Source organism: Triturus cristatus, chromosome 3_1 (genome assembly GCF_964204655.1).
Source record: "Triturus cristatus chromosome 3_1, aTriCri1.1, whole genome shotgun sequence".
NCBI lineage: Eukaryota > Metazoa > Chordata > Amphibia > Caudata > Salamandridae > Triturus > Triturus cristatus.
The window spans coordinates 873980529-874005865 of record NC_140583.1 but is presented as its reverse complement, the minus strand read 5'-3'; the positions used below and the strand labels follow the sequence as shown (position 1 = coordinate 874005865).

The window sequence follows — 25337 nt, the reverse complement described above, 5'->3', positions numbered from 1 at the left end:
AGGACACTGTTAAAGGCACTTTGCATTGTTCACAGAGCCTCCAAGGAAAAGCATAGCTATAACTACAAGCTAAATTCATGCAATATAAACCAATCAGGACACACTGCTTTCTCAGAACAAGCCACCAATTTCTGGAACACACTACCGGCCAGCATTAGAAGCATCAAGGAGCCTATACACTCCAGAAGACAGTTAAAAACATTGCTATTACAAAGACAACTACATCACCACACATCCCGGAAACAGAACCTGTAAAGTCAGTCACATGCTCAATCTTTAGCTCACAATTCACAGATTGGAAACAACCTAACCATCAAACTAGTTTTGTTAACTAAGCAGGTAAACCTATGTTTTGGTGCATTCCCAGATTTACTAAAGCTAGTAAACCTGGGAATGCGTCAAAATGCTATGCCTTCCCCAGTGAGGCACACTTTCTCCTTGTTATGTGCTGCATTCTGAAGCACACATAAAAGAAGGAATATGCCTCTAAGAATTGTTTTTGTGCAGGAAGTTGCCTCGTCATGCTCAAAAACTGTCCTGCCTGTAACACAGACACCCTTGCACCTTGGGGCAAGGGTGCCTGTGTTGGCGCAAGGCTGCACATAGTGTGCTAGCGCTAGAAGACATCAGAAATGTGCCATATCTTTGTAAATATGGCAAATTTCTGCTCTCAGTCTTTCACGCAATGCAGTGCAGCAAGTTGCCTTGCTGAGTTGCGAGAAATGTAAGTAAATCTGCCCCAAAACTCAGTCCAGTAACATGCTATGCAGACTATAGTCATAAGAAATACCATAAATGGGGCCTGCGAAGCTGTTTAAAGCTGCCAGCGACTGAAAAACCATAAACGATAGTTTGTATCTGTGTCTCTCTCACCTTATCATCCACCACACTGCTACAAGCTGCAACCCATAACACTCTAACCGCACCTCGGTGATCATAACCAACAACATAAAAACACTTCCTACATTGGATCACAAACCAAAGACAATATACACACACCACCACCCTATAGGGTGTAGCTTGCTGCCAATGTAGGTAAGCTCTTCAGTGCCACACATAGGGGTAATAAGCTCTATACCGATGGGCAATACAAAACAATATTCTTCACTTTCATCACCAAGATTTGTTTTGATCCTGCTAAAATGTTTGCTTCCATCACACTTCAGAATTAATATACAAAAAATGTACTCCTGGTATATGTTAAATATGGGTACAGTTCATTTACAGGTATAGTATGTTTTTTGTGAATTAGAAACAGTGTCATCCTACAGTATTTTTTTTTTTATTCCCTGTACATAATGCCACTTGAATCATGAGATTCTGCGTCCATGGCACTATGCGTTTTCAGCATAATTATTAATTTATCGCATTTGCTACATAATCCATCATCTGCTGCCTATTCTGCAGGTTGTAACAAAAAACTAATTTCGTTTCTAGCTGAAACAGATAAAAATGTACTACAAATGTTGCAAAATGTGCTCCAGTGCAATGGAAGGTCCTTTGCAAACGTTGAATGGCCACCTTTTAGCTATGCAGAGTTGTATTTGGATGTGGAACCGGTACTAATGAAGTAAAGCCTTTGTCCAGACAGTGCTAAAGTTGAAACAATTACAAAATAATGAAGTGATGCAATAAAAAAATTGTCAGAAGACAGACTGAAATTTAAAAATGTCTCTGAATATGCAGCAAATGTAACCAGATAAAAACAACGCTTAGAGGGATTTGTATTGCTCATTCATCTTCTGAAATCCTGCACCTCTAAAGTGTGGCAGCTGCTTCGCTTGTTTGTTTGGGGGGGGGGGGCAAAGATTATTCTTGGGTGGCGTGGCCAGGCCCTCAAATGCCCCCTCCCCCCCACACCATGTGGCTACGGCCCTGGGTGTCACATCGCGATATGGATTAGTCACAGTGACAGGGAGACCCACACTGCCAATCCCTAGTGGGATACTTGTTACCTTACTGTTTCATTATTGTTGCTATCTTTGCCCTTAAAGTAGAAAGAATGAAGAAGAAGGCAGTTTTGGCAAACTGTGCTGAGCTACTGGGGCCCTACTCTTCTTTTCATTTCATTTACGGACTTTAATAAATCCTATTTGTAAATCGTGCGAGCATATAACCCGTTCAGGTTTAAAGGCACTGGGGACTGTCGGATAGATTAAGTGAGCTATTGCCCAGAATCACTTGATGCTGAGCTACGCTGCCTCCGGGGATCAAACCGTGAGCCCTATGCTTCTGATGAAGTCCCTCTGGCCGCTGCGCCACACCTCTCTCTTTGAAGTATGGGCAAACATTCATGAGGTTTTGCACCTGCTCAAATCGTGAACCAAATAACATTTTTACAATTGTTGCTGCTTGTTTAATAGGGTAAGGATAAACAGTATGTGAGTCAGAGTGACAGGGTGTCCGGGAAACAAATAACAGAGAAATAAATTGTGTTCTTTGTTTACATTGTAATAAAAAGCATATATATTTTCCCTCCGTCGTGTTTTGAAGAATTGAGCCTGGGATGATGCAGAGTAATGTGTGTTTAACTTCATTCTTGAAACTCATTATTATGAAGGTTTACTTCTTTTTGGAACAGTTGTGCAACAGCAAACCAAAAATGTTGTACAATGTCGAGGCAAGAATAACTATATAAATGTATATTAATCCGAGAGTCAAATCGGAGGCAGAAAGATGTAAGACTGCAGTGGTGCAAAGAACCAAATAAACAGTATTTTTTTGATAATTGAATAGGAACAGGGCAAAGAACTTTCGCTTTAGTCGATTTTACATAAATATTTTTGTTAAACGTGTGCAGAGTATTTTTTTAACAAAGAAGTGCTGATGGATAAATCGTCCTTCATAAATAAAGGAGGCAGTCGGATTTTGCACAGTCTTTGCTGCTCGTGCATTTAGAAAGGGGCAACACTGTTTCTCATGTCAGTTTGACGGAATTTCAATAACAACTTGCTGGACGCCACACGAAGCGGGCTTTGACACAACAGACACCCCTCTTTCAATAGGAATTAGGTCTTGGGTTACAGCAGAACACGAACCCAAATAAAAAACAAGCGCGGGCGCCTCGCGCTGAAAGGAGGCAGCGATGGGAGAGAGGAGTGGCCGCGCGCTTCCCTTGCGGGAGCGAGCAAACATATGTTGCCACCGGGAGCTAGGAAACATATGTTGCCAAAGCTCGCTCCCGCAAGGGAATCGCCACATGTGCAAGTGTTGCCATTGAAGGCAATGGAACGCGTGCACGTTTTTGGCTATGAAGCTGTGCCGGTGACTAAAGTTCTTTTGCCTACGCAGCGCATGCGTGCTGCGTAGGCGAGACCTAAAAACATCCAACCTTCAAGGGGGCCAGAAGGAACAGTGAATTTTAATAAAAGTGCGCTCTACATTCGGCAGACCTGTAACCCTGAATTAGCTGATCTTGGTCTGCTAATTAAGGTCAACAGATCTTGTATCCCTCCATCTGAGAGTATTTTTTCAAGAGTCCTCCTTTTCCGGTGTAAATATACAAGCTGTTCTTTCTTCTCCGATCTTGGAAACTTAGACTTGCGTACATCCCCGATTTGCATGGCCTCTTCTGAAGACGTTACTTGCAAGATGTGAGTCTGCATAGTTGAAATCTATTGATGCAAGTTCCTGCGTCTTTCTGCATCCCATTCCTTTTGCTGATTATCAGTCTGTAGTACTAAATGTATTTATTTCTTTTTAGATGGTGGATCCGTTGGCCACCAGCTAAAGTGCATCTTTAAGCTCCTTTCTTAATCCGCTGCTAAAGTACATCAGCTGAAGCCTCATTAGTACATGCTGAGTTAGAGTTTTATTCTGTGAATCGAATAATGTAGACAAAAGCATTTTTGTATTACGAAGTTAAGAAGCGAAAGTGGGCTGTTTGAGTAATCTGTTGCCAACCAAATACCTCTTTAAGTTGTTCTAGAAAGGTTGCATATTGTTGGAGCCAAGGACTTTTGTTGACGATTAAGGGTGTTGCCCAAATGAGAGCCTCCTTGAACAAGTTCAATAAAATAAAAGAACTTTAGCAGTATCCGAAGAAAACTGGGTAGGTTGTGCTAAAAAAAAATGCAGATTGCACTGCGCCAGTAGGACTAAAAACTGTGGGTCTTCTGTAAATTTATCAGGTGTGGCTATCTTAGTAGACACAGCGGTGATAAGTGCAGACCGCATGGATCTGATATGAAAAATATGAGTAGGATTTCTTACATCTCCTGAAGGAGGACATACCAGTATCTAGAATGATGAAGTCCTGGTTGGAAGCATCCTGGAAAAAACTGGAAGCAAGGGGCAAAAATCAGTAGACCAAAATACATTTTAATCTGTATGCAAGTTAAAGTTCAGGGAACTGAAGCAAGGAGGAAAACAAACATGAAGGGCAAATAATATAGTGGAAAAATGTATGACCATATAATTTGATTGTATTTTTTAATCGCACTCTGAATCTATTATTGAGATCTTTGATGGGACTGTCCAAATAGGGTAAATAATGGTAAGTGTTCATTAATGAGGATTTCTTTTTACCGGAGGTGACCCCATTCTGGTAGTCCTGACGAGTCCAGTTTATTCTTTTGAAATATTTTACGCATGAGTAGAGTTTGCACGAGCTGAGGCTGGTACTGGACATGAAGCCAATCAATCAATACACCCTCCTCTATGATGTATACCATATGAAAGTCAGAAGATAGCCATAATTTAATTAGAACATGCATTATGGGTCCGTGGGAAGTTACTACATCAACTGTAATTGGTTAGAGTGGGTCCATGAAGTCTTCCAGGACTTGGCCATTGTTAGTGGGATACACAATGCACCCAGACACACACAATTTGAATGCAATTATTGCAAGAATTACCCACTGTTAATAAGCTGAGACAATACATATTACAGACGGCAGGGACTAATGTTAGTGCTCAAGTAGTTGCACATGGACATTCGACACAGATAATAAGTTTGCAAACTATAAGTGCTGTAATGGGCAAAGTGGCCAGAAAGCGAAATAAAATCCCAGTCTGGATTGCTTCTGAAACTAATCCGTCAATCCTCATTCTATGCCCCAGGACAAACCTAAAATATAGAGTATTCACCTTCCCTTTGGAATGATTAATCCCTGAAGAATGTGGTACCCAGGGAAGCATATTTGGTAGCATATATACAATTAAGCATGGCACACCCTCTATTGCAGTACTCCCAGATGTTCTAAGAAACGGTTCAAAGTGAACATGGAGCATGTGGTGATTTGTGGTAATGAATTGATGGTTAACTCAAGAAATCTCTTTGATAGTTCTCAGAAGCATTTGTGAGGAAGCGGCATTGTTGGCCTCATATCGGCGTCTTGCCGCATTACTGCTTCCTGGGCGGGATTGGGATTTGCCTAGATTTTGTGAATATATATCTCGATAGGTTAAAACGCATAGGCACTTTCCCATCGAAACCCACAGTGTGAGCCCAAGGCTCGGACATAGGGGCACAGAAAGAAAAACAACTTCTAATGGAAAAAAAATGAACTCCACCAAATTAGGAGTCTAGTGGGGCTGATTATAATTTGAAGGACTGTTATAAAAAGAAGAGAGCCCCATCAGTATTAGCTTGCTAATAATAGTTCTACTCTGGAAGGTGCTCAGAAAATTACTCTGCAGATGAAAGGAGCACCCAAACGGAGGCTCGTAGAACAGATGTAAAAGCTGCGAAAAGGCAGCCTCAATATTCCACACATGGGGTGAAAAAGGAAGAGAGCTGTTCGGATTTAAAAGCTCATTATAAAAGGAAAAAAGTATCAGCTAGCTAAAAAAAAGACGTGCCTCTGAAAATGAATCTTTCTGGGGAATGGGATGCATGCAACAGTGCTTCTGGACAACACTGCCGAAGTAACGGTATTTCACCAGATTCTCATAAAGCATCTAGCCACAACACATACTGATGAATACATTTAAATAGAAATACCAGATGGAACTATATATTTGCCGTTTATAAAGAAGAAATACAAATTGAGGGTAATCTATCGCACACTATAAAAGTAGGTTTTGGTCTCATTTCTCAGATGTTTGTGATATTATTTTAGTTGACAATGATTGGCCTTCTGCGGAGAAAGTAATATTGGATGAGTTTTCTTCCCTAGTGCCTGAGGATCTCGAGGACACATAAGCAAGCATGTTGTCTCTGAAACACACAGCTGTGTTGTATAGCAATGAAAGGGTGGGATGAAGATTCTGTGCCAGACATGATCCCTCTTCAGAATGAGCTGCAGGTGCAGACTCCATGACCATTGAAACCAGAGATGAAGTGCAGCTTAAAAATTATTCTAATTGTAGTGATAGTGATCCAGCGGTAATTTCTCAATGCAAAGCCTCATTTACCTCTTGTTTACCACTTTAAGGTGATGGATGTTGGCCACCGTGTATCATCATCAGGAGACTTTAAATGCAATTAATATTTAAGGCAATAATGAGAATATTTGGTTGTTTTAAAGGGTTTTATTTTCTAGTCAAAAGTTAAGTTTCTCTGTTCTTTATTCATTAATCAATTTTCAATCAGGTTACAGAATTGAAAAATAGGGAAAAAAAACTAGAATTAATACAAAACATATTATAGATTGCATACAAAGCACTCCATAAAGAAAGGGAAACCCCTAATTCTATGTCAGTCTGAACTCTTTAAAGAGTTTCAGGAAAATTATAATTCAAGAGTGAGTTTTGCCAGGCTAATCAATAATTAATATTTAACAAAAATCTTCCATAAAGAGAAATAAATGCATAAGACAAAAACCTCTGTAAAGCTAGTTAGTCAAAAGCATAAAATTAAAAGTTTTAGCATCAAAATCTGTCCTGATTTCTCTGCTGCTCTTTCTCTGTGCTCATCTGTTCATCTCTGCTCCTCTGTGTCTGACACAAGCTGCTCCTCGAATGGCCCTCCCTTCACAAGACCACAGAAGCTGTGATCTGCCAAAAAGCAAGGCCAGCCTACACTTCCCTAAAATATGTGAACAAAGCCCCCTCCTCCCTCTGTCTCCTCGGACGCAATCTCCACCCAGTCTGCACCCGCGTACCTAATCCAAATGATGTCTGGTCAGATCTGCTCTCCCCTCCTGACACGCCCCCTAAGGGGACATTATTTATACCCTAATTTTTGGCAGACTATACTAACAATATTGCAGTTTCATTAGAAACTCGCACTGTGATTGGTTGGCACAGGTGACATAAGGATCTTGGCATCCTGTCCTCATTGCAAGTACAACCCATACCGGTTTTAACAAAGGAAGCGTTCAGGCCTAATACCGTCATATGTACCACCATCAATAATTATACAATATTGCAATATCTAAGCGACAAAAATGTATCAGTCTATTTCCGCCTTGCTTTCACAGGGATGACACTCTCCCACAAACACTGGTACGTTGGCACAGTGCCAGGAGTGTACAGATCATTGTGGCCTTGACCTATGTGTCTTCACTTGAAGCACTTGGCAGTTCATGCAGCTGGCACATTCTTCTGCGCATGCATCTCTCATTCAGCACACTGCTAACAATTCTCAGCCATGCTGGATTCTTAGGCAGCCATTTTGTTTTGGGCCCAAGTGTGTACTAAAGCAAAACAAACTCAAAAGAATATTAATTTATGAAGTAAATCCCATTATGTTCACCTCCCACCATTCTAATACCCTGTATTAATTATTACCCAACGAAAGCTATTAATTTAAAACCGCCTTTCTAATTTTTGTGCACAACATGCAAAATGTGCAATGTACAACATAGCATAAACCTGCACCAGTTCAGATTTTCAAAGCGCAAACAGTTAATACATGCTCATAGCAACATGCTCTAATGTTTTAAATAGCTTTTTATGCAAAATGCGGTTGCCCCACGTGTAGTGTTGGTGCATGGTTGATTAATTAATACACATTATAAGAAAGATGTGTTATGAACTGAATATGCATTGTCTAAATATGCAACAAAGACAAGGTCTCTTGAGACGGGCACAGAGAAACAAAGATCTTTCATGGAGAGGAGACAGGAGGAAACATTCCATTCCTTATCTCAAGGTTAGTGAACTGCTGCTTAAAGCAAACTGAAGTCACGTGCTTCTCTACACTGTAAAATACCTTTTATTTCAGCACAATTATGTGGTACTTTAAAAGTAAAAAGAAAAAAAAAATTCTCAAAATTAAATGTACATTCTATAGTGAGGTTAAATCTAAACTAAACACATTTTACCACCCTGGATTAATTAATTGAGCATGGGTTTTAAATGAAAGCATTTCAGACTGAAAGCATTTTGACCAGACCTCATTTATGTGTCACGTGCCATATGTGTTAATTTGCGCCAAAAATCTGCGTGCCATTTTTAAAATGCAGTCTGTCTGAAACACAAAAACAAAGCAATGCGTGAATCTAGGTTAAATCTAAGCTACATCAATAGCACCTTCTTATTCAACCACGAACACTCCTCTTTTACTGGTGCTTAAGCCAGACAATTCCTGCTGTTTGGTTCCGGACCCGATAAATTTGAATTCTCATCAAGGGACACATGGAAGGCAAAACACTCCTAGTAGTGGACCGATGATAAATTTAGTCTAGTAATGTTGACGTCGCTAATGGTTTCTGTGAACGTAGCAAATGAATCTCAATACTTGAATGTTTTGGGCATATTCAGTGTGCATATACAAGATTACCACAAGGGGGTAAAACAGTTCAGGTGTTTTCGCTGCAATAATAGAACTTCTCTAGGGCGACTCCAATTTTTTGTCATACGTTGATAGTAGTTTTCACTGAAAATGGCTTATGCAAATACTTAGAAAGGACAGACAGAAGACTGACTGTTTTAGCCAGACACAGATGTAAAATACATTTATGTAAATCAAAGATTGCCTTCCTTAGTGTAATGTTTATTGAAGGCAAAGGACTAGAACCAGATTTCCCACAAAAATGGGCTACTTTGCTACATCAAACACATTAAGAAAATAACAAGACCTTTTGGGGATTTTGATTTTTGGGAGGACGTCTCTGTCGCATTACTCAGAGCAGGTGAGGCCTTCATACAATTTATTGTTGTCCACCTTTTCTGAAAGGAAGTGGAAAAATGCACATTTGGCTATCTTAACATCCGCTGCAAACAGTTACGTTGGAGACACAATATTGGCTTACAACTGACATCCTGAAAAATCTAGTTATTGGGGTTATTTCAAGAACATCAGGCTGCACATGTTTTATTAAATGAGAGAGAGACAAACTGCATAGCCTACAATCACATTTATATCGATTTTACAATTTATATATCTTTATTTTGGCACATAAGCCATATAAGCACATAAAACGCATCAAAAAGAAAAATATAATAAAAATCATACATTAGGATACGACCATTGAAAACAGCTCATACAGTATATTGATTGAGAAATATCACTCACAACAATAAAATAAATAATTGAGATCATATACATGAAATGGCCAGTAGACCATATGCAAACCTGAGGCATGTAGTTCCAAAAAACAGATCAAGAGTAATCAATTCATACAACTAAAGCATTAAAAGTTATAGAATATTGGCAGATTATAATGTAGTCTGGAAGCAGTTACATCAGTTAATAACACTCGCTGCCGGCCTCGGTGTGGGAACGCTCTTTAAGCCTCTTTCTCCCCAATCCCATCAGAAACCAAGTAAGTGGAAAAACTAATGGTTTGCTGGTGTCAAATCTCAGCATCGTGAGGGCCTCCTTACATTCCCTTGTTCCCAAATTCCGACACAACAGGATTCTCCAGTGCCTCCTGCAGGACTTATAGGTCGGGCAAAAAAAACAGAACGTGCCCAATGGTTTCATTGGCAGTGCTACAGCACAGGCATGTCTGTCTAATTCCCTTGGTGCACACGAACACTTAGTGGTAAAATCATTAAGAGGGAAAGTGCCATAGCGAAATTGCAAGTAAAGACGCCTAGCTAAGGATGGTTCGATCCCATCCTGAAAATCCTCCTTCCGGTAGGTATCCTTAACCAAAAGAAAAGCGTCTGTCAAGGTGCCATGACTCTCCTGCAGATGGAAGAGGGAGTCCCTATGCTGCAGATGGGCTATTTTGATAAGGAGTTTCGAAACAGTCCCTGCTACTCCAGAAGCACCCTCTAAACTGGATATCCCAATCTCCCTCAGATTGGTCCTCACATATTTTATGCAGGGGATGTTACAAGAGCCAGCAATAGAAAGGACTTCCATTAGACCGTGCCAGTAGGAGTCAAGTTCCAGGGTTTCCGAAGTCTTCCTCCAGTGGAGCAAATGGTGCAATCCTGCCATATTGACAGTGGTCGTAGCCCGTAATCCAGCCTACATGGAAACAAGGGAGTGCTTATAGGAACACCAACCTTTTGTAGGAAGCTGGGTTTCTGTTGCAGTAACCCCCCACGTTTTGCCAGACTACAGATGCACTTTGACTTGATGTTTCCTGGGTCCCTGGCAATCGGGTTCCCAGGGCCTGTGTTCTTTCCCGAAACTGTACCTTATACACCAAATTGGTACCTGGCTGGCCCTATGTCAGTCCCTTGTAAAAGGTACCATGGGTACCAAGGTCACTGTGGCCAGGGAAGGCCTCTAAGGGCTACAGCACTTATTTTGCCACCTTTTATAGGCCCTGTACCTTTATACTCACACACTGCCTTTGCAGGCTGCGTATTTTGGTGCAGAACAAAGTGAAGAGTCGACATGGCACACATCCATGTGTGCCATGCCTACAACCCACTGCCCCGGCGTAGGTTAGCCACTCCTCTAGCTGGGTGCACTATACCAGTGGTGAGGGTACAGGTTCCCTGTACACCTACAGTGTCTAGACCAATTCTTAGACATTGTAAGTGCAGTAATGCCATTAGAGTATATGGTGCTGGGAGTTTGTCATTAGGAACGCCACAGCACCATAATGGCTATACTGAAAACTTCGAAGTTTGGCATCAGACTTCTCAGCACATTTAACCCCACACTGGCAGTGTGAGATTTAATGAAAAATGCACTCAGAGGGCATTTTAGAGATGCCCCCTGAAAAACGACCAGCCTCTGGTGGGGTCCCTGACTGGTACACACATCACCCGGCCACCACAAGACATGTTTCTGAACCCCTGGGGTGGGAGCCTTCGCTCCCTGAGCCCAGAAACTAAGCCTTTCCTGGTCGGAGGTGGTCACACCTCCCCCAGGCCAGGAAGAGCCATCTGTGGCAGTCTAGCTTCAAAGGCCTTGCCGCTTTTGTAATCTGACCCCCAGCCTCTCCTGCTATTGGGAGCAAGTCCCCTGCCTGTCTCCCTTCCTTTTTGGCTGGAAGACAGGCGGGAAAAATTAGCGTAGCCCAGAAGGTACTCCCACCTCTGCCTACCCCACCCCTCAGGTGAAGCTCACTCTTCAGTGCCTGCCATCTTGCAGATGGCTGGCACTCTCCAATCAGGATTAGGGGTTGTGCCCACTCCCCCACGTGGGGTGAGCACGCCAAGGGTGTAGTCACTCTAAAATTAGTAGCCCATTGGTTTCTGACCTCGAGAGCACTAGAACTCCTCCTAAATACAGTATTTAGGGGGCAGCCCTGAACCAAGAAGACAGATTCCCGCAACCTACGAAGAAGGACGAAAGAAAACGCCCAGCAGAGGAGACTACAGAGAAGAACTGACTTGGCCCCTTCCCTACCGGCCTGTCTGCAGTTTCCATAGATCCTGCGCCAAAAGTCGCAGTGTCCTACAGCCAGCGACCTCCAGACCCACTGGGAGGTCTGAGTGCATTTAACAAAGATCAGATCACCTGTGAACAGCAGCTCTGTTCAGAAGAAACTCCCAAAACATACTCTGAGCCTGGTGAGGAAAAAGAAACCCGACGCCTGGAACCATCACGGCACCTGTCGCCTACGGTCCAAGTTTGAGTGGCCCACCGGCCCCAGCGAGGCCCCCCCAGTGCTCCAGAGTCTGAGTCCACCGTGGGTTGACCCCTCCAGGACTCCCCGTCGCCTGCATCTTCTACACGGAGACCCCCCCCCCCCCCCCCCCAACCGCGAGTGGCCGGGTAAGGTGAAATCCAACCTCCAAAGTCACCACTGCATCCAGCCACCCTGGAGAAAAGAACCCAAGGTGCACCTACATCCCCGAGCCCTCCAACTTGCCTGCCCAGCTGTTGGTTCATCCCAGAAGTCTTCCTGGACCGAGCCAGCAGCTAAAAACCAAAACTGAGAATCCCCATTGAAAACAACAGGGCACCCGTCGTCAAAACAGCACCCAGCCACCCCTGCTACTCTGTGGGAGTACTTTGGGTGCTAACTCTGATCCCCCTTTGCCCTGAGCCTAACACCAGGAGATTTGCTCACACAACCCTGTGGCCGGCTTGTGAGCAGCCACCAACCGGAGGCCCCCTATCCCCCATTGGATAACATTGGACCTCTGCACCCGGCCGCCCTAGTGTCGCTGAGGGTGTTCTGAGAAAGCATCCTCGGCCCTGGGGGAACCCTTGTTCTAATCCCAGAATACCAACTCCCACAAACAAGTACTTACCTGCAAACCGTTAATTTCATTTTTCTCCATAGGAATACATTGACTGTTTTCCTTAAATTCTTTTAAGTGTGGAGTTGGTTTGTATGAAACACTGAAACTGCAAATGTACAAAAACTGATTTGCTTACCTTTTCTCTAGGAAATGTCCCAGTGTGCTATCTAGGCATATCACAGAGATTAGAAAAGTAACTTAAAAAGTAATCTAAAGTAAGGTAAAAAGTAATCTGTAAAGTAACTGAAAAGTAAATGCTAAATATTGACTTGCCTGTAATTCAATCACCTGCATTTGAACCTGCATTCAATTGTAAAACAAACACATTGGTCTGAATTCAGTCTTTGAGTGTGTGACATCCTTTGCTGCCCGAGTGTGTACAACAAATGCTTAACACTACCCTCTGATAAAGCCTTACTGCTTGCCCACACCTACCACAAATGGAGAGTAAGGTGCTATTAATTTTACCTCTACCTACCTTTGGGGTTCCACTGGACTCTGTGCACGCTATACCTCATTTTGGTATAATATATTCAGAGCCAACTTCCTACACCTTTCAATTGCACATTTATATCTAGCAGCAGAAGAATGTTTCACTCGGACTAAGACAATTTTCACAACCTTGCAGCTGGCCAATTTTAAGCAGCATTTCTCTTGTGAAGGTAGATATTTTTTTTAAAGTTAGTTCCATACCAACTTTGAAGGATGCTACTAAAAGTAGCCTCCTATATGGGAGTGCATAACACTAGCATTGGGTAAAATGGGCCCCAAGTCAAAACTTGAATGATATGGCGTTTGAGTATGATCCTATTTTCAGAGCACAGCAATTTTTATATATCAAAAGGTAATGCATAGACTTCTCCGGTACCAGTCATACATGAATGTGGTTTATATGGACAGACCTGCACTGCCTGCAGTTGGCACTAATTAAAAATACTTCCGTGTCTTATGCTAGAATGGAGGGAGTTTTCCAAAACCGCGAATTTAAGGAGTTAAAAAAAGATATTAAAGTATTAGGTGATTACACTGCAGAAATTCATGCCCTCTTCCTAGAACTTCAGAAAACAGTCGGGCTTTGCTTATTGTGTACCCGGTTACAATCTAGGCCTAGCCCATTGGCACTTAAAAGAATTCAGGATTTGAAAAGTTAAATCGATAAACGCTGAACAGCCTTGGAGAAATGTGGCTGTCCTATCAGACAAGCTTCTTTTGGTCCATGTCCAGTATGCAGTGACTCAGAAGTAAAGGAATTCTTGTTAAAGGGAACTGTGTGGCTTACCTGGCTGCAAATACCACTGTGCACATCTGATACGTTGCTGCTGTTACTTGATAGCAAACTCAAAAGAAGTTGCACCTGTTCACCTGACTGGTCATAATGAAACATTCATTGCAACACATGTGTGCCAGCCACGCAAGCCTTTGAATTAAATGTCTTTGAGAAGCAATTACTGTTCCTGTGAAAAGTACCTGGGCACCAGTCCGTTTTAAATAGGGTAGGCCCTACAGTCTAGGAGTAACATAATGATTACTAGTCATGGTGGATATATATATATATATATATATATATATATATATACTGTTGGACTTGGCCCTTTTTCCCTCATTTTTTTCGTTTTTGCAGTGTTAAGGTGCAGGTGCTCCCTTCTCCCAAGATGGCTGCCACAGACCCCTGCTGCTGCAGGGTGGTCGTTTTTCATATTAGCACCCTAGCTGCCAGGAGCTGGCTGGGACCCACAACAATGTTGCGATACCAGCCCGCCTTTTTGTCCCATAGTTAGAGTGGGGAAGCTCCTGGAAGAAGCTGGAACCTTCTAGAAGGGAGGTGGGGTTTTACTTTTGCCGCCTTGGCTAGAGGTCACCTGACCTAGGGCTACTTAAGAGTGGGAGGGAAACTTTTGTGGTGAGTTGGCCATTGGGGTGAAGCAGAGCTGGAAGAATCCACCAGGAGTGTAGCCGGTAGGGCCTAGCCAGGGACTTATGCCTCTGAGAGTGACAGGATTTAGATACTGCCTCTTAAGTGAGTGAGGTGCCCTGTGAATCCCACTGATCTTGCCCAGTAGTAGGAGGACCCAGAGACTCTCTGCCAGCCTGACTAGGAAGGACCTAGTCGCCCTCTCCATTCCTACCCCCTGTAACAGAACCCCTTAAGGGCGCCAGATACATCTGCGCCAAAAGACTTCATCTGTCAACTGAGAACTGAAACCTAACTTTAAGAACTGAGACTGCATGACAAGAGCGAGCTGTAAGCCTTGAATGCCAGAGCTGAGACTGCGTGTCCAAGCTAACCTATTGAACTAATTGCTAAACCGATTGCCAAGCCACCGGGGATCGACCAGGTACTAGCGCTGTGACCCCCGCGCTCCCTGCCCTGGTCTGGGACCCCCGGCAGCGTGCTCCGCTGAGCACCATATCCCCATCCTTAATTTGAGCCCCCCCCCCGCGACGACGAAGCCAGCGCGCTCACCGCCGCGGCCTGGAGGCCTGGGAGAGTGCCCTGCTGTGTCGCGAGGCCCAGGCGAAGTCCGGGGCCCCGTCGCTGCCGTCGCAGCCGTGTGAGGAGAAGCGCAAGGTCGGGGCCGAGTTCCCCCAACGTCGTGAGGACGGACGCCTGCTGACGCCGAGACGGAGGTAAGCCCGGAGGCCGAGATCCCCCCTGGTGCGCCCCCTGCTGGTCTGGAAACCACACCGCACTTGGCCCGGGTTGTCCCCTCCGTGGGAATCCCCTCCCCTGCCTGCGCTACGGAGAGACCCCGCCGAGGGATCCTGTCCGTGTCCCCCCTTCTGTGTTACTGAGCGCGGTGCTCTGTGAACTGCACCGGAGCATAGGGACTCGCTCCTCAAGTCCAGTAATCTTCCCAGCTGGAAGCCGTTCAAAGTACTGACTGACATTGCTCTCGTGTGGCGCTTCACGCCACCGACTCTGCTTCCTCAGCCGGAGAGACCGGGACTGCGAGTAACCCACTGTGTTATATGCTCTGCTCGAAAGTAGATTACATGCCAAGGAATGCGAGTAGCGCACTGTGTTATATGCTCTGCTCGAAAGTAAATTACATGCCAAGGAATGCGAGTAGCGCACTGTGTTATATGCTCTGCTCGAAATGAATTACCTGCCCAGGAACGCGAGTAGCGCACTGTGTTATAGGCTCTGCTCGAAGGTAATGATATGCAACTGATTACGAGTAACGCGTTGTGATAACTGTTCTACGCAAACGTTTCCATATGCAACTGATTGCGCATAGCGCTGTGTTTTATATGCCTTGCTTCACAGTACTAGGGGCCAGTGGTCACGAGGAGCGCTCAGTACGACGGGCGCCATGTTGATGAACCCAATGTTCCCCCTTACAAGTAGTGCGCTGTGTTAGACGGCTTTTCAGGGAAAGACTGTACATAAGCGCGCACAGCGCTAGAATCTCCCGCATTTAACCCGCGGGCGTGGGTACATGAACGAGGTTAGGCACTGCATAGATATCACCAAGAGTGTCGCATGTACTGAACGATGGTATTATGATTCATGAATTACCTTGTTATTTCCTGAACTGCAACTGACCAGCTATACTTGGATAAACTTGAAGTATTTGCATAATTTAAACGGTGTGGCGTCCCTTATTGTGTGTGACTCTAGTCCATGAGAAGCGTGTGGTGTATGGTTGCTTAACACATAGCCCTCTGATTGCCTGACCGGCTCGCGCCACGTTACCGCCCTTAGGGCCTGGTGAACCCAGGTTCCTACATATACTATATATAAAATATATCCCAGAAAAATACTGGTTATCTTTTTTTTTTTTCAGGCCGCATCATGTTGTCTACTATATCTTGTATATACCTGTGCTAGCTGGTTTCCCTCATACGTAACTACATCTAAAATGCGTCTATGCATGTACCATTATTGCTCATTATATTTTATTTCTCGCCTTTTTCCTCTCTTTTTTTTCAGGTGAGAAGGGCGTGGGGAAAAGCACCCAGAAGCCATTGCATTACAAGAGCTGCCTATTCCACAGAGTAGTGAAAGACTTCATGGTCCAAGGTGGAGACTTCAGTGAAGGTAAGATGTTACTTTAGACTTTGGTTTGGCGTAGACAGCCAAACAATTTTCTGTATTGGAGATATCATTCTGTGATGGTTATGCTCTTTATCTTAGTGGCAAGTAAGAACAGGGCACAATTTGAGGGTGCTCTCGGGTCAACTGTGTCTACCACCATTTTCACAGGGTGGACGCTGTCTACCCTGCTAAGAAGTTCGGCCCCAGAGAAATATGCTAAACTTGACCCAATGTAATTTTCAAACACCGGCACACATTCAGCAGCACCTGCACAATGTCTGCTTGCATTCCGAGCAGCAACCTGCTGGCGAGGGGGCTTTATTTCAAATTCCAGCTGGGTCCAAAACAAAGGGCGAGTTTAAGGGACCATCAGGGTATCCTAGCAGGAGCTGTCTAAAGCCTCGCGTCTAGATGCAAATTTAGTGGCAGGGGCAACAAAGGCACACATCTTGGTATTACTTCACAAGTACATAAGAGAGGCGTGTTCAGTCCCTGTATGTAAGAGATGTGCATGCACTTTAAAAATGTCAGATGTGTTGGTCTGTCCCAGTATTTACACAAATAACAATTAAAATACCTCACCGGGCTGGTTACGTAGGTCTACGCGCTGGCGCAGGAGGCGCGCAGGTTGGGTGTCACGCGTGCTCAGCAGTAGTGTCAGAGGGACTTAGGTAAAACTTTTGCCGATAAGGATTGGAAATACTGCTGTTCATTGATTAAATCAATATCGCTAAACGGACGACATAGACTCCTACACTTCAAATACGTTAACCGGGTATACTACACCCCAGGACGACTCCATAAGAATGGGCTGGGTAATACTGCGGAGTACTCAAGATGTCGGGCAGATGTTCTGAAAAGCAATATTCCGCGACCTGAGTGAGATCACTGGTTCTTCATTGATAGTTCACCCGATGTTGGCTCTTCTGGGATTCGACAGGGGGATAGACAAAGCAATTAGACCCCTGGTAGCTATCTGGTTATTATGCATGCAGTTTTGGTCTACTATAACACTCAGTTGGATGTATACAGCGAGCTACTCCCTCCCCAGAGTCGTCTCAGGAACCGCTGGAGCTTGTATCAAACTTATTTTGTGGGAAGGAGACTGGAGAGGTAGAGGGGGAGTGAGCCAAGACATTGAATAGTATCACTGAAAACAGACGGGCAGAGGCGTTCCCACATAATTTGCTACTGCAGGGGTAATGCGGGCTTGTCCCACGAACGATGAAGTGCGCACTGGGTAGACTGACCTATCATAGGAAATATGGTATGAGACGGCTGTTGGAACTGTCACCTGGGACAGGATTAATGTATAGCTGATGTGCAATTGTCTATGTAAAATGCAAATAATGTCATAGCTAGGCAGTGTCCTTTCCCGCCGTGAGGGGATCTTTTGTATACAGTATATTGTCATGAAGTATCTCTGTTATGTTATCGTTTTTCGACAATAAAAAGAATAAAAATAAAATAAAAAACAATTTAAATATTACTGTTTTGATGTATTTCTTTTATAGGGCTGCTCATCCAAATGCAGGGTGTCACATGTCCTTCATAGCTCACTGTGCTATATTAGAAGGATGCAATTTATGACCTACAATTGACAAAAGGATCTATGTGTTAAAAGCAGTATCCCATTCACTCATCTACATAAAATAAAAAACTTCTAATCTGCGTTTTACATGATGTGTTTTGCAGGGGATATATTAACCCTCTATGCTACTTTGGTTCAAAATTGAAACTAGACTAAACTCGGGTCTCTCCAGCAAATATGTTAACCTCCAAAGTTATCTTACCCTTCTTAGTTATTCCCTGTGATCTACTGGGCACACAAAGATCTCTGCTGCAGGTGCCTTAACCCCATAAGATATTTTAAAACGCAGAATTTGCAACTAATTTAGCATAACAGATTTACTGCTACATTTCTCCTTTGTTGGCAATGGCTTTGTGGCAGAGTTTAAAAAAAAAATAATGTACAAGTTGAGGCCCAGATTTTGTGTTTGGGTTGTGTCACTTTTTTTGGCGCAACCCAGACTCATTTGTTAAATATTGTATTGCGCTTAATTGCACTTCTGATTGACCTGCTAAAAATATATGCTGGGTCTTAAGATCTGAGATCACTACTTGTGCTTTCACTTCCAGTGGTCATGGGTTGAAATGCCACTTTCTGTGATCCTATGTGTGGTGTCACACGCTGTGATGTCAAAGTCCAAGATGTCACTTGCATACTGCCCAACTTGGTCAGACACCCCACTTCTTTTGTTTAGGGCTTGTGCCCTGAATAAAAGTAATGTTTTGTGGCATTGGGCAACTACAGCGAAACTCCCTGGTCCCTAGTCTAACCTCTGCATACCAGACCCCATCATTTTGAATCCTGTTGTTTCCAAATCCGTTATGCAGGTTTTCTCTTCTGTCTCACCAGTTTCTTTCAGCTATCCATTCATTATTTTTTCAGGAACCTCACAAATGTTCCTCACCACCACATGGCAGCCCAACAATTAATAATACAGTATCTCCATTGCACCCTTCAAGCTAAACAGTACCCGATTGAACATCTGCAAGTTAACAAGATCTGAATGTATCAACTCCCAACCGGCACGTTTACTTGCACAATCCACAATACATGCTTGATTTCTTTCTCTCAACATCGGTGCTGGAAATAACACAGTTGAGCGAACAGCTGAGGCACTTAAAAATAGCTGACCTATACTTTTAAGTTAATGTAGTTTCAGTGGAATAGAGCTATCCTCTTTGATAGCGGATTTTAAAAAACAGGATGCAGCCTACACAGGCCAGTGTCTTACTTTTAGAACATGTAGCCAAACTGCTTCACAAATGTATGGAAATCACATTTTGTTTAAACTAAAAAGTTACATTTGTCACTTAAGATTTCTAACTTTGAAACATTTGAATATTTATTTGAAGAAATATTAGTTGGCTTCAAGGAGATACTCCAGTATTACAATTTCCGTGATGTGGTATGACGCAACACACCACCCTACACTAAAAAATATAATCCTTCTGTCACCACATTTTTTTTGTTTGTTTGTTTTCTATTACTATTGTTCTACGGCTTGTACCTCTCTGGTAAAACTATATTTGTTAGACAGCATAAACGTGAGGGTAGTGCCAGACTGATTCTGTGCACACTTTCAGGATATGTTGGCATGTGCTTGCTCACAGTGCACCATCTGTACCCCTAACCTTACAGAGTAACAAATATGTGTGCAACCTCTGAACATGACCACCCTGATCCCCTCCAAGGAAATCGTGCTAACAGATCTAGAACCCTTTCATTTGGTTATTCATGCATACCCAAAGAAATACACAAGAAATGCTCGGCAAGGCGTTTCAATATTTATTGAAGTATTGTGATTCTTCTATAAAATGTGTGCTGCGATAATCAGTAGAATTAAACAAAATTGCGAAATTAGCTTCATGAGAATAGTGAAAAAGATGAACAATTCCCCCAGTGTGCTCTAACAGTGAATATATGCGGGCATATAAGTACTGTATTATAGTGTACTCTCACCTTGCGCTTCCTAACCTAGTTTCCCTAGGGTGGGTGTCCTGCCAAATCTGTCATGTGGTCTAACTCCCTACTGCCAGGGGGTAAGTGTCACCAGGGTGCCCGTCTTGGTTGTAAGCTGGACATCACTCTTCGCAGGGTTCGACCGGAATAAGCTCGGTCTGGAATTCCGTCATGCAGCAACCTTGCAGTGTCAGTGAAATGCTCCTCTCCATTAAACAAGGAGGCGATGCAGTGTATATATAATAACACCCCTGCTGCAATGCTATTGTTATAGTTATTGTTTATCCTATTTAATAGCTTTGTCGTCTACCAAACCACAATATGCAACAGCATTTGAGCAAATTAACTTTATCCCTTGTACAAAATGTTGAGGGTGTCGTGATAGTGTGCATATGAAGTGGAAATGTAAGCAATGCAGTGGCAAAGAATATTATCCTGCACAGACATGTAAGCAAATGTGTGTCAAAGGTCACTGTGGCAACTTAGAAACATGATAATGTTAAATTATGGTGTTTCTACGAGGCCAGATCCTAACCACGTAACATAACCTGTATATTTGTAAAGCGCTGGTTCACCCGGAGGCATCTTGGCGCTGAATAACAGATGTTTGTTACCCAACTCAATGGTTCTCATTTTATCGACCTCAGATAGATGAAAGGCTGAGTGGACCCGCCGGGATTTGAACCTGTGACCATGAGGTCGAACACAGGCCCCTATAGTGGAAGCATTAGTCCACTGAGCCACCAGACTCGGCTACGTGACACTTTTATTTCATTTGAAAGATTGATATTATGTATGCCCTAAGGTGCCAAGTGAAGGACTAAAGGCAGGACAGTTATGTATATAGTCAAAGGCTTTTGTGACGCAAAAAAGTAACTTGGTGCATCATATAAGGCACTGCTTTTTTTTAATAGTGACCTCCGTTTAAAATAGCCCTCTTCACATGACGTACATTTATACAAATCAGAACCTACTATTGCTGTGTAGATGTAATCTAGATTTAATGAATGCCAGCTGGTGCAACTGGAGAACAATGCGATACCCTACATGGGATTGCACCATTTGGAGTCTAAAAATTAAAAACCTTGCTCACTAATTCAGTTTCTTATGCTCTGAAATACTATGATTGTTCCTAAAGATAATTGAATACTTGTATGTATACTTATCTGTTTTAAGTTGGAGCTCGTTTTTACTAGGCAAAATCATCAGTTATTCTGGCAGCTTAAGAGGCTATATCTGTGATCATGAAATTGTATGAATGCCTTGTGTAATATTTTATTGCCTTGTTTGAGTAATTTATTCAAGAGTCGCCATTTTATCTTTTTGGTTTTTGTTAAATATGTTTATTATTTTAGAAAACAGAACAAGGTGCAGTATACTCCAATAATCAAGTAATGCAGTAAAAATGAAGATATATGAGCACCATTTCAGTAACCTTGTTAAGAGAAGTGAGGTTTTATAAAAATAAAAGCAAGAAAAAGCAAACCAGAAAAAAAAGGAGAGAAGAAAGAATTTTTAGATCTTATTCTACTGATATTATATAGCTAAATACCAAATATAATATTCAAACGTTGATGATGTGAACCATATGAAAGCAACAATTTCTATAAGTAAAATAGACATGCTTAAAAATTAAAATCATACCATGGAAAATCTGTATTAGGTTATTAGTAGCTGGAAATCCCAGTCTGTCACATTTGATTGCGACTGAAGTTGCATCAAGGTGAAATGTATCTAACCTATGATTGTAACACATTAAATTCCACCATTGTTGAATTGCTTTTTGTTTTGAACTTGAATGCAATAACCTTCATAGCAATAACAGTTTCCATTTCTTTTTAATTATTCGTTCTCCTGGCCTGTTGTAGCCGAACCATACTCTCACTAGCCGCCCAGTTTGTGAACTCCGCCCTCCATCGCGCCACTCTAGGGCCCTGCTTAGATTTCCACTGCCTTGTTAGTTCCCGTTTAGCTAATAAGAACCCCAAATCAATGAATTTACTCGTGATCTTAGTTCGCGCCGTGTGCGGAAACCAGTGCCGTATGCATGCCCCCATATCGGGCTCTATCTGCCTATCCGTCACTCCACACAGTACCTCTACCACCTCCTCCCAGTACGTTCCAAGCTGCGGGCAGCTCCACATCATATGTTGAAAGTCTGCCGCAATCGTGTTGCACCTGAGACAATATGCCGAGTCCACCTGGAAATATTTAGTTATCTGCTCTGGGGTTAAATACGCCCTGTGTATAATGTAGAAATGGATAAGTTGGAATCTAGTGTTCCACGTGCCTTTCCATGCCCTTTCCACTATTTTAGTCCAGGTCGTCTCAGGAATATCCTTACCCAGGTCCGCCTCCCATTTTTCACGTAACTGAGTCAGTGGCTGCAATCCCTCCTCCACCAATCGTCTACACAGGCATGTTACTGCCTTTACCGTCCCCGCTGCCCTTACCACATATTGACATGTCAGGGATATCTGTGGCTCTCCGAAAACCCTCTTCCCCCCCCCCCCCCACCCCCCCCCCCCCCCAATGTTTCTGAATCGCAGACACCAGCGCGGCATGCACAAAAAAGGTGCCCCTAGGCAAACCATACCTATCCTGTAACGCTTGAAAAGGCAAGAGGGCCCCCTCCTCATATAGATCCCCGATCATTTGCAGCCCAGCTCCTCCCACTCTACTAGCGCAGACCAGTCTCCTCCATGCGGGAAGACCGTACACATGCCCAGGGGAATCTCCGGTGCGTATGGGCGTGTGAATCCACCCCTACGCTTGTATCTATTCCAACATGCTCTTAATGTTTTCTCCTCATTTATCAATTAATCAACTCGCAATCGCTGGCCGAGAACTATAAATGAAAGAACATGCCTCGGTAGCCAACGGTCCACTGAGCCATCCGGTCCCCTAAACTCCTGAGCCACCGACTGCGTGAGCCACTGTAGCTGGGCTGCTAAATAATACACTTCGAAGTCTGGGACCGCCCATCCTCCCTCCGCTCTAGGCCTCATCATCGTGGTCAGTGCCACTCGCCGCCTGCCACTCCCTCACAGAAATACGCCTACCATGGATCTAAGCGTCTTAAGCACCGCACCTGGGATCCAAATCGGCAGCGTCCTGAAATAATATAAGGGTCTAGGCAGTGCCATCATTTTCAGTAGTGCTACTGTACCTGCCACTGAGAGTGGCAAAGTACTCCAAAATGCCATGCTCCCTTTGACCCCTCGCACTGCTCTGTTCACATTGCCCTCCAATATATCCGCCTGCTCATGGTAGATGTTGGTCTCCAAATATTGCAGGCAACAGGGCTCCCATCTTATTCTCTCCAGTCTAGTAGGAGTGTCCATCGCCCGACACGCCGGGAACAAGCAAGTCTTCTCCCAGTTCACACACAACCCCGATACTTCCCCAAACATCCGCAACAGCTCCGCCGCTCCCGTGAACACCTTGTCGGGGCGGCCAAAAACATCAGCAGGTCATCTGCGTAAAGTGATATGTAATGCACTTCTCCGCGCATCACCAACCCAGCATAATGCTTCCCTGATCTAGCTTGCATCGCCAGTGGTTCAATCGCCAGTGCAAACAGGAGCGGAGACAGCGAGAAGCCCTGACGCGTCCCTCGCCCCACTTAGCAGGGTGATGACACCGCGCCCCCCCCCGTTCGTACCTGGGCCGTCGCTGAGTTATATAGTATTCGGGTCCACCTCACGAATGCCTCGCCCAAACCCAGCTTGCGCATTACCCGGAAGAGATATGGCCACTCCAGACGCCTTTTCTATGTCCACGGAAAGAATCCAGGCAGTCCATGTCGGATCCTGGTATTCCTCCAAAATTCGCAACAATCGCCTCACATTAATAGACGTGTTATGCTTAGGTATAAAACCCGATTGATCCCGGTGCACCATCTGCGACATGTATGGGAGTAGACGGGATGCCAGGATCCTGCTCAGGATTTTGTAGTCTGTCATCAACATTGAGAGTGGACGGTAAGCCTTCATATCCGTAGCTTCCCTTCCAGGTTTCAAAAGGGGGATGATAATAGCCTCCCTAGTTGTCTCAGGCAGCCTCCCTACTTTATGTGCTTCCTTATAAACCACCTGTAAGCGCGGAGCCAGACATTCCGCGTACTTGGAATAAAATTCTATGGGAAGGCCATCCACCCCAGGCGTCTTGTTACGGGTCATATGCTTGATCGCGCTCCTGATCTCTCCCACCGTAATCTCACTGCCCAGCAAGTCTCCCTGCTCCTTACTCCAGCTCGGCAGGGCCACCTCCTCGAGATACTCCCCTATGCCATCGGCATCCCTAGTCAGTTAGGTACTGTAGAGCTCCGCATAATACTCCAAAAACAATCTGTTTATCCCTTTCTGCGTGTTCACCACCTCCCCTGTGGGAGCTGTCAAGCCCAATATCGGCACTACCCTGGGCACCGGATTGGCCAACCACGCCAACAGAGCGCTCGATTTGTCCCCCTCCGCATGCATCCGTGCTGTATAATTCTTATAGTGAAAGGAGCGCAGTCTCTCCCCCTGTACTGCCACTGCCTCTCTAGCCTCCAATACCTCAGTCTGCGCCCCGGGCCTCCCAGGTCGATTTCTCTCTACGTCCCGCAGTCGGCTTTCCGCTTTCTCCAGGTCCGCCAATAACGTTTTCCTTACTCCCACCACCTTGCTAATGCAAATACCCCTAACCACAGCCTTAAACGCATCCCATTCAATTGCTGCCGATGTCGCCGTCCCCTCGTTCTTCTCAAAGTATTGATCAATGCCCGCCCCCAGCTCCTCGCTAAAGACCGGATCCTCCAGCGCTTCCGGTTGGAGCCGCCAGGTCGGTATAAGTGACCTCTCTCGGCTCCATCGTATCCGCACTAGTAGTGGGTTGTGGTTCGAAATTGTTCTCGCTAAATACTCGCTACCTATCACCTTGGTGTGAACATCAGGGGTACATAGTATTGCGTCCAATCGCACATGCAGGTCATGGAGGCCAAAATAATAAGAATAATCCCTCTCCTCCAAATGCTGGGCACGCCAAGTGTCGACCAGCCCCCAATTAGTTTGCCATGCTCTCCTCGCCTTGGAGATCCTATGTACTGGGGCACCAGAAAGCGGAGGGTGGGATCTGTTTCTGTCCACATCTGCTATTGAGTTGAAATCTCCCCCCCAATATCGTCGCACCAGTTAAGTATGGCGCCAGGCTCCCCGACAAGCTCTCAAAAAAGGAGGGCTTGTCAACATTGGGAGCATACACACTGCACAGAGCCACTTCTACTTCATTTAGCCTCTC

General features: G+C 44.2%; 1 protein-coding gene across 2 annotated transcripts in view; it reads left to right on the top strand.

Moving 5' to 3' along the window:
- Nucleotides 1–25337, top strand: part of PPIG (peptidylprolyl isomerase G) — a 270573-nt gene that overhangs the window by 70420 nt on the left and 174816 nt on the right. For both annotated transcript variants that reach the window (XM_085645353.1, XM_085645352.1), the window contains exon 4: nt 16424–16531. In XM_085645353.1, coding sequence (XP_085501479.1) covers nt 16424–16531 — 108 coding nt within the window. The remainder of the gene's footprint in view (nt 1–16423; nt 16532–25337) is intronic.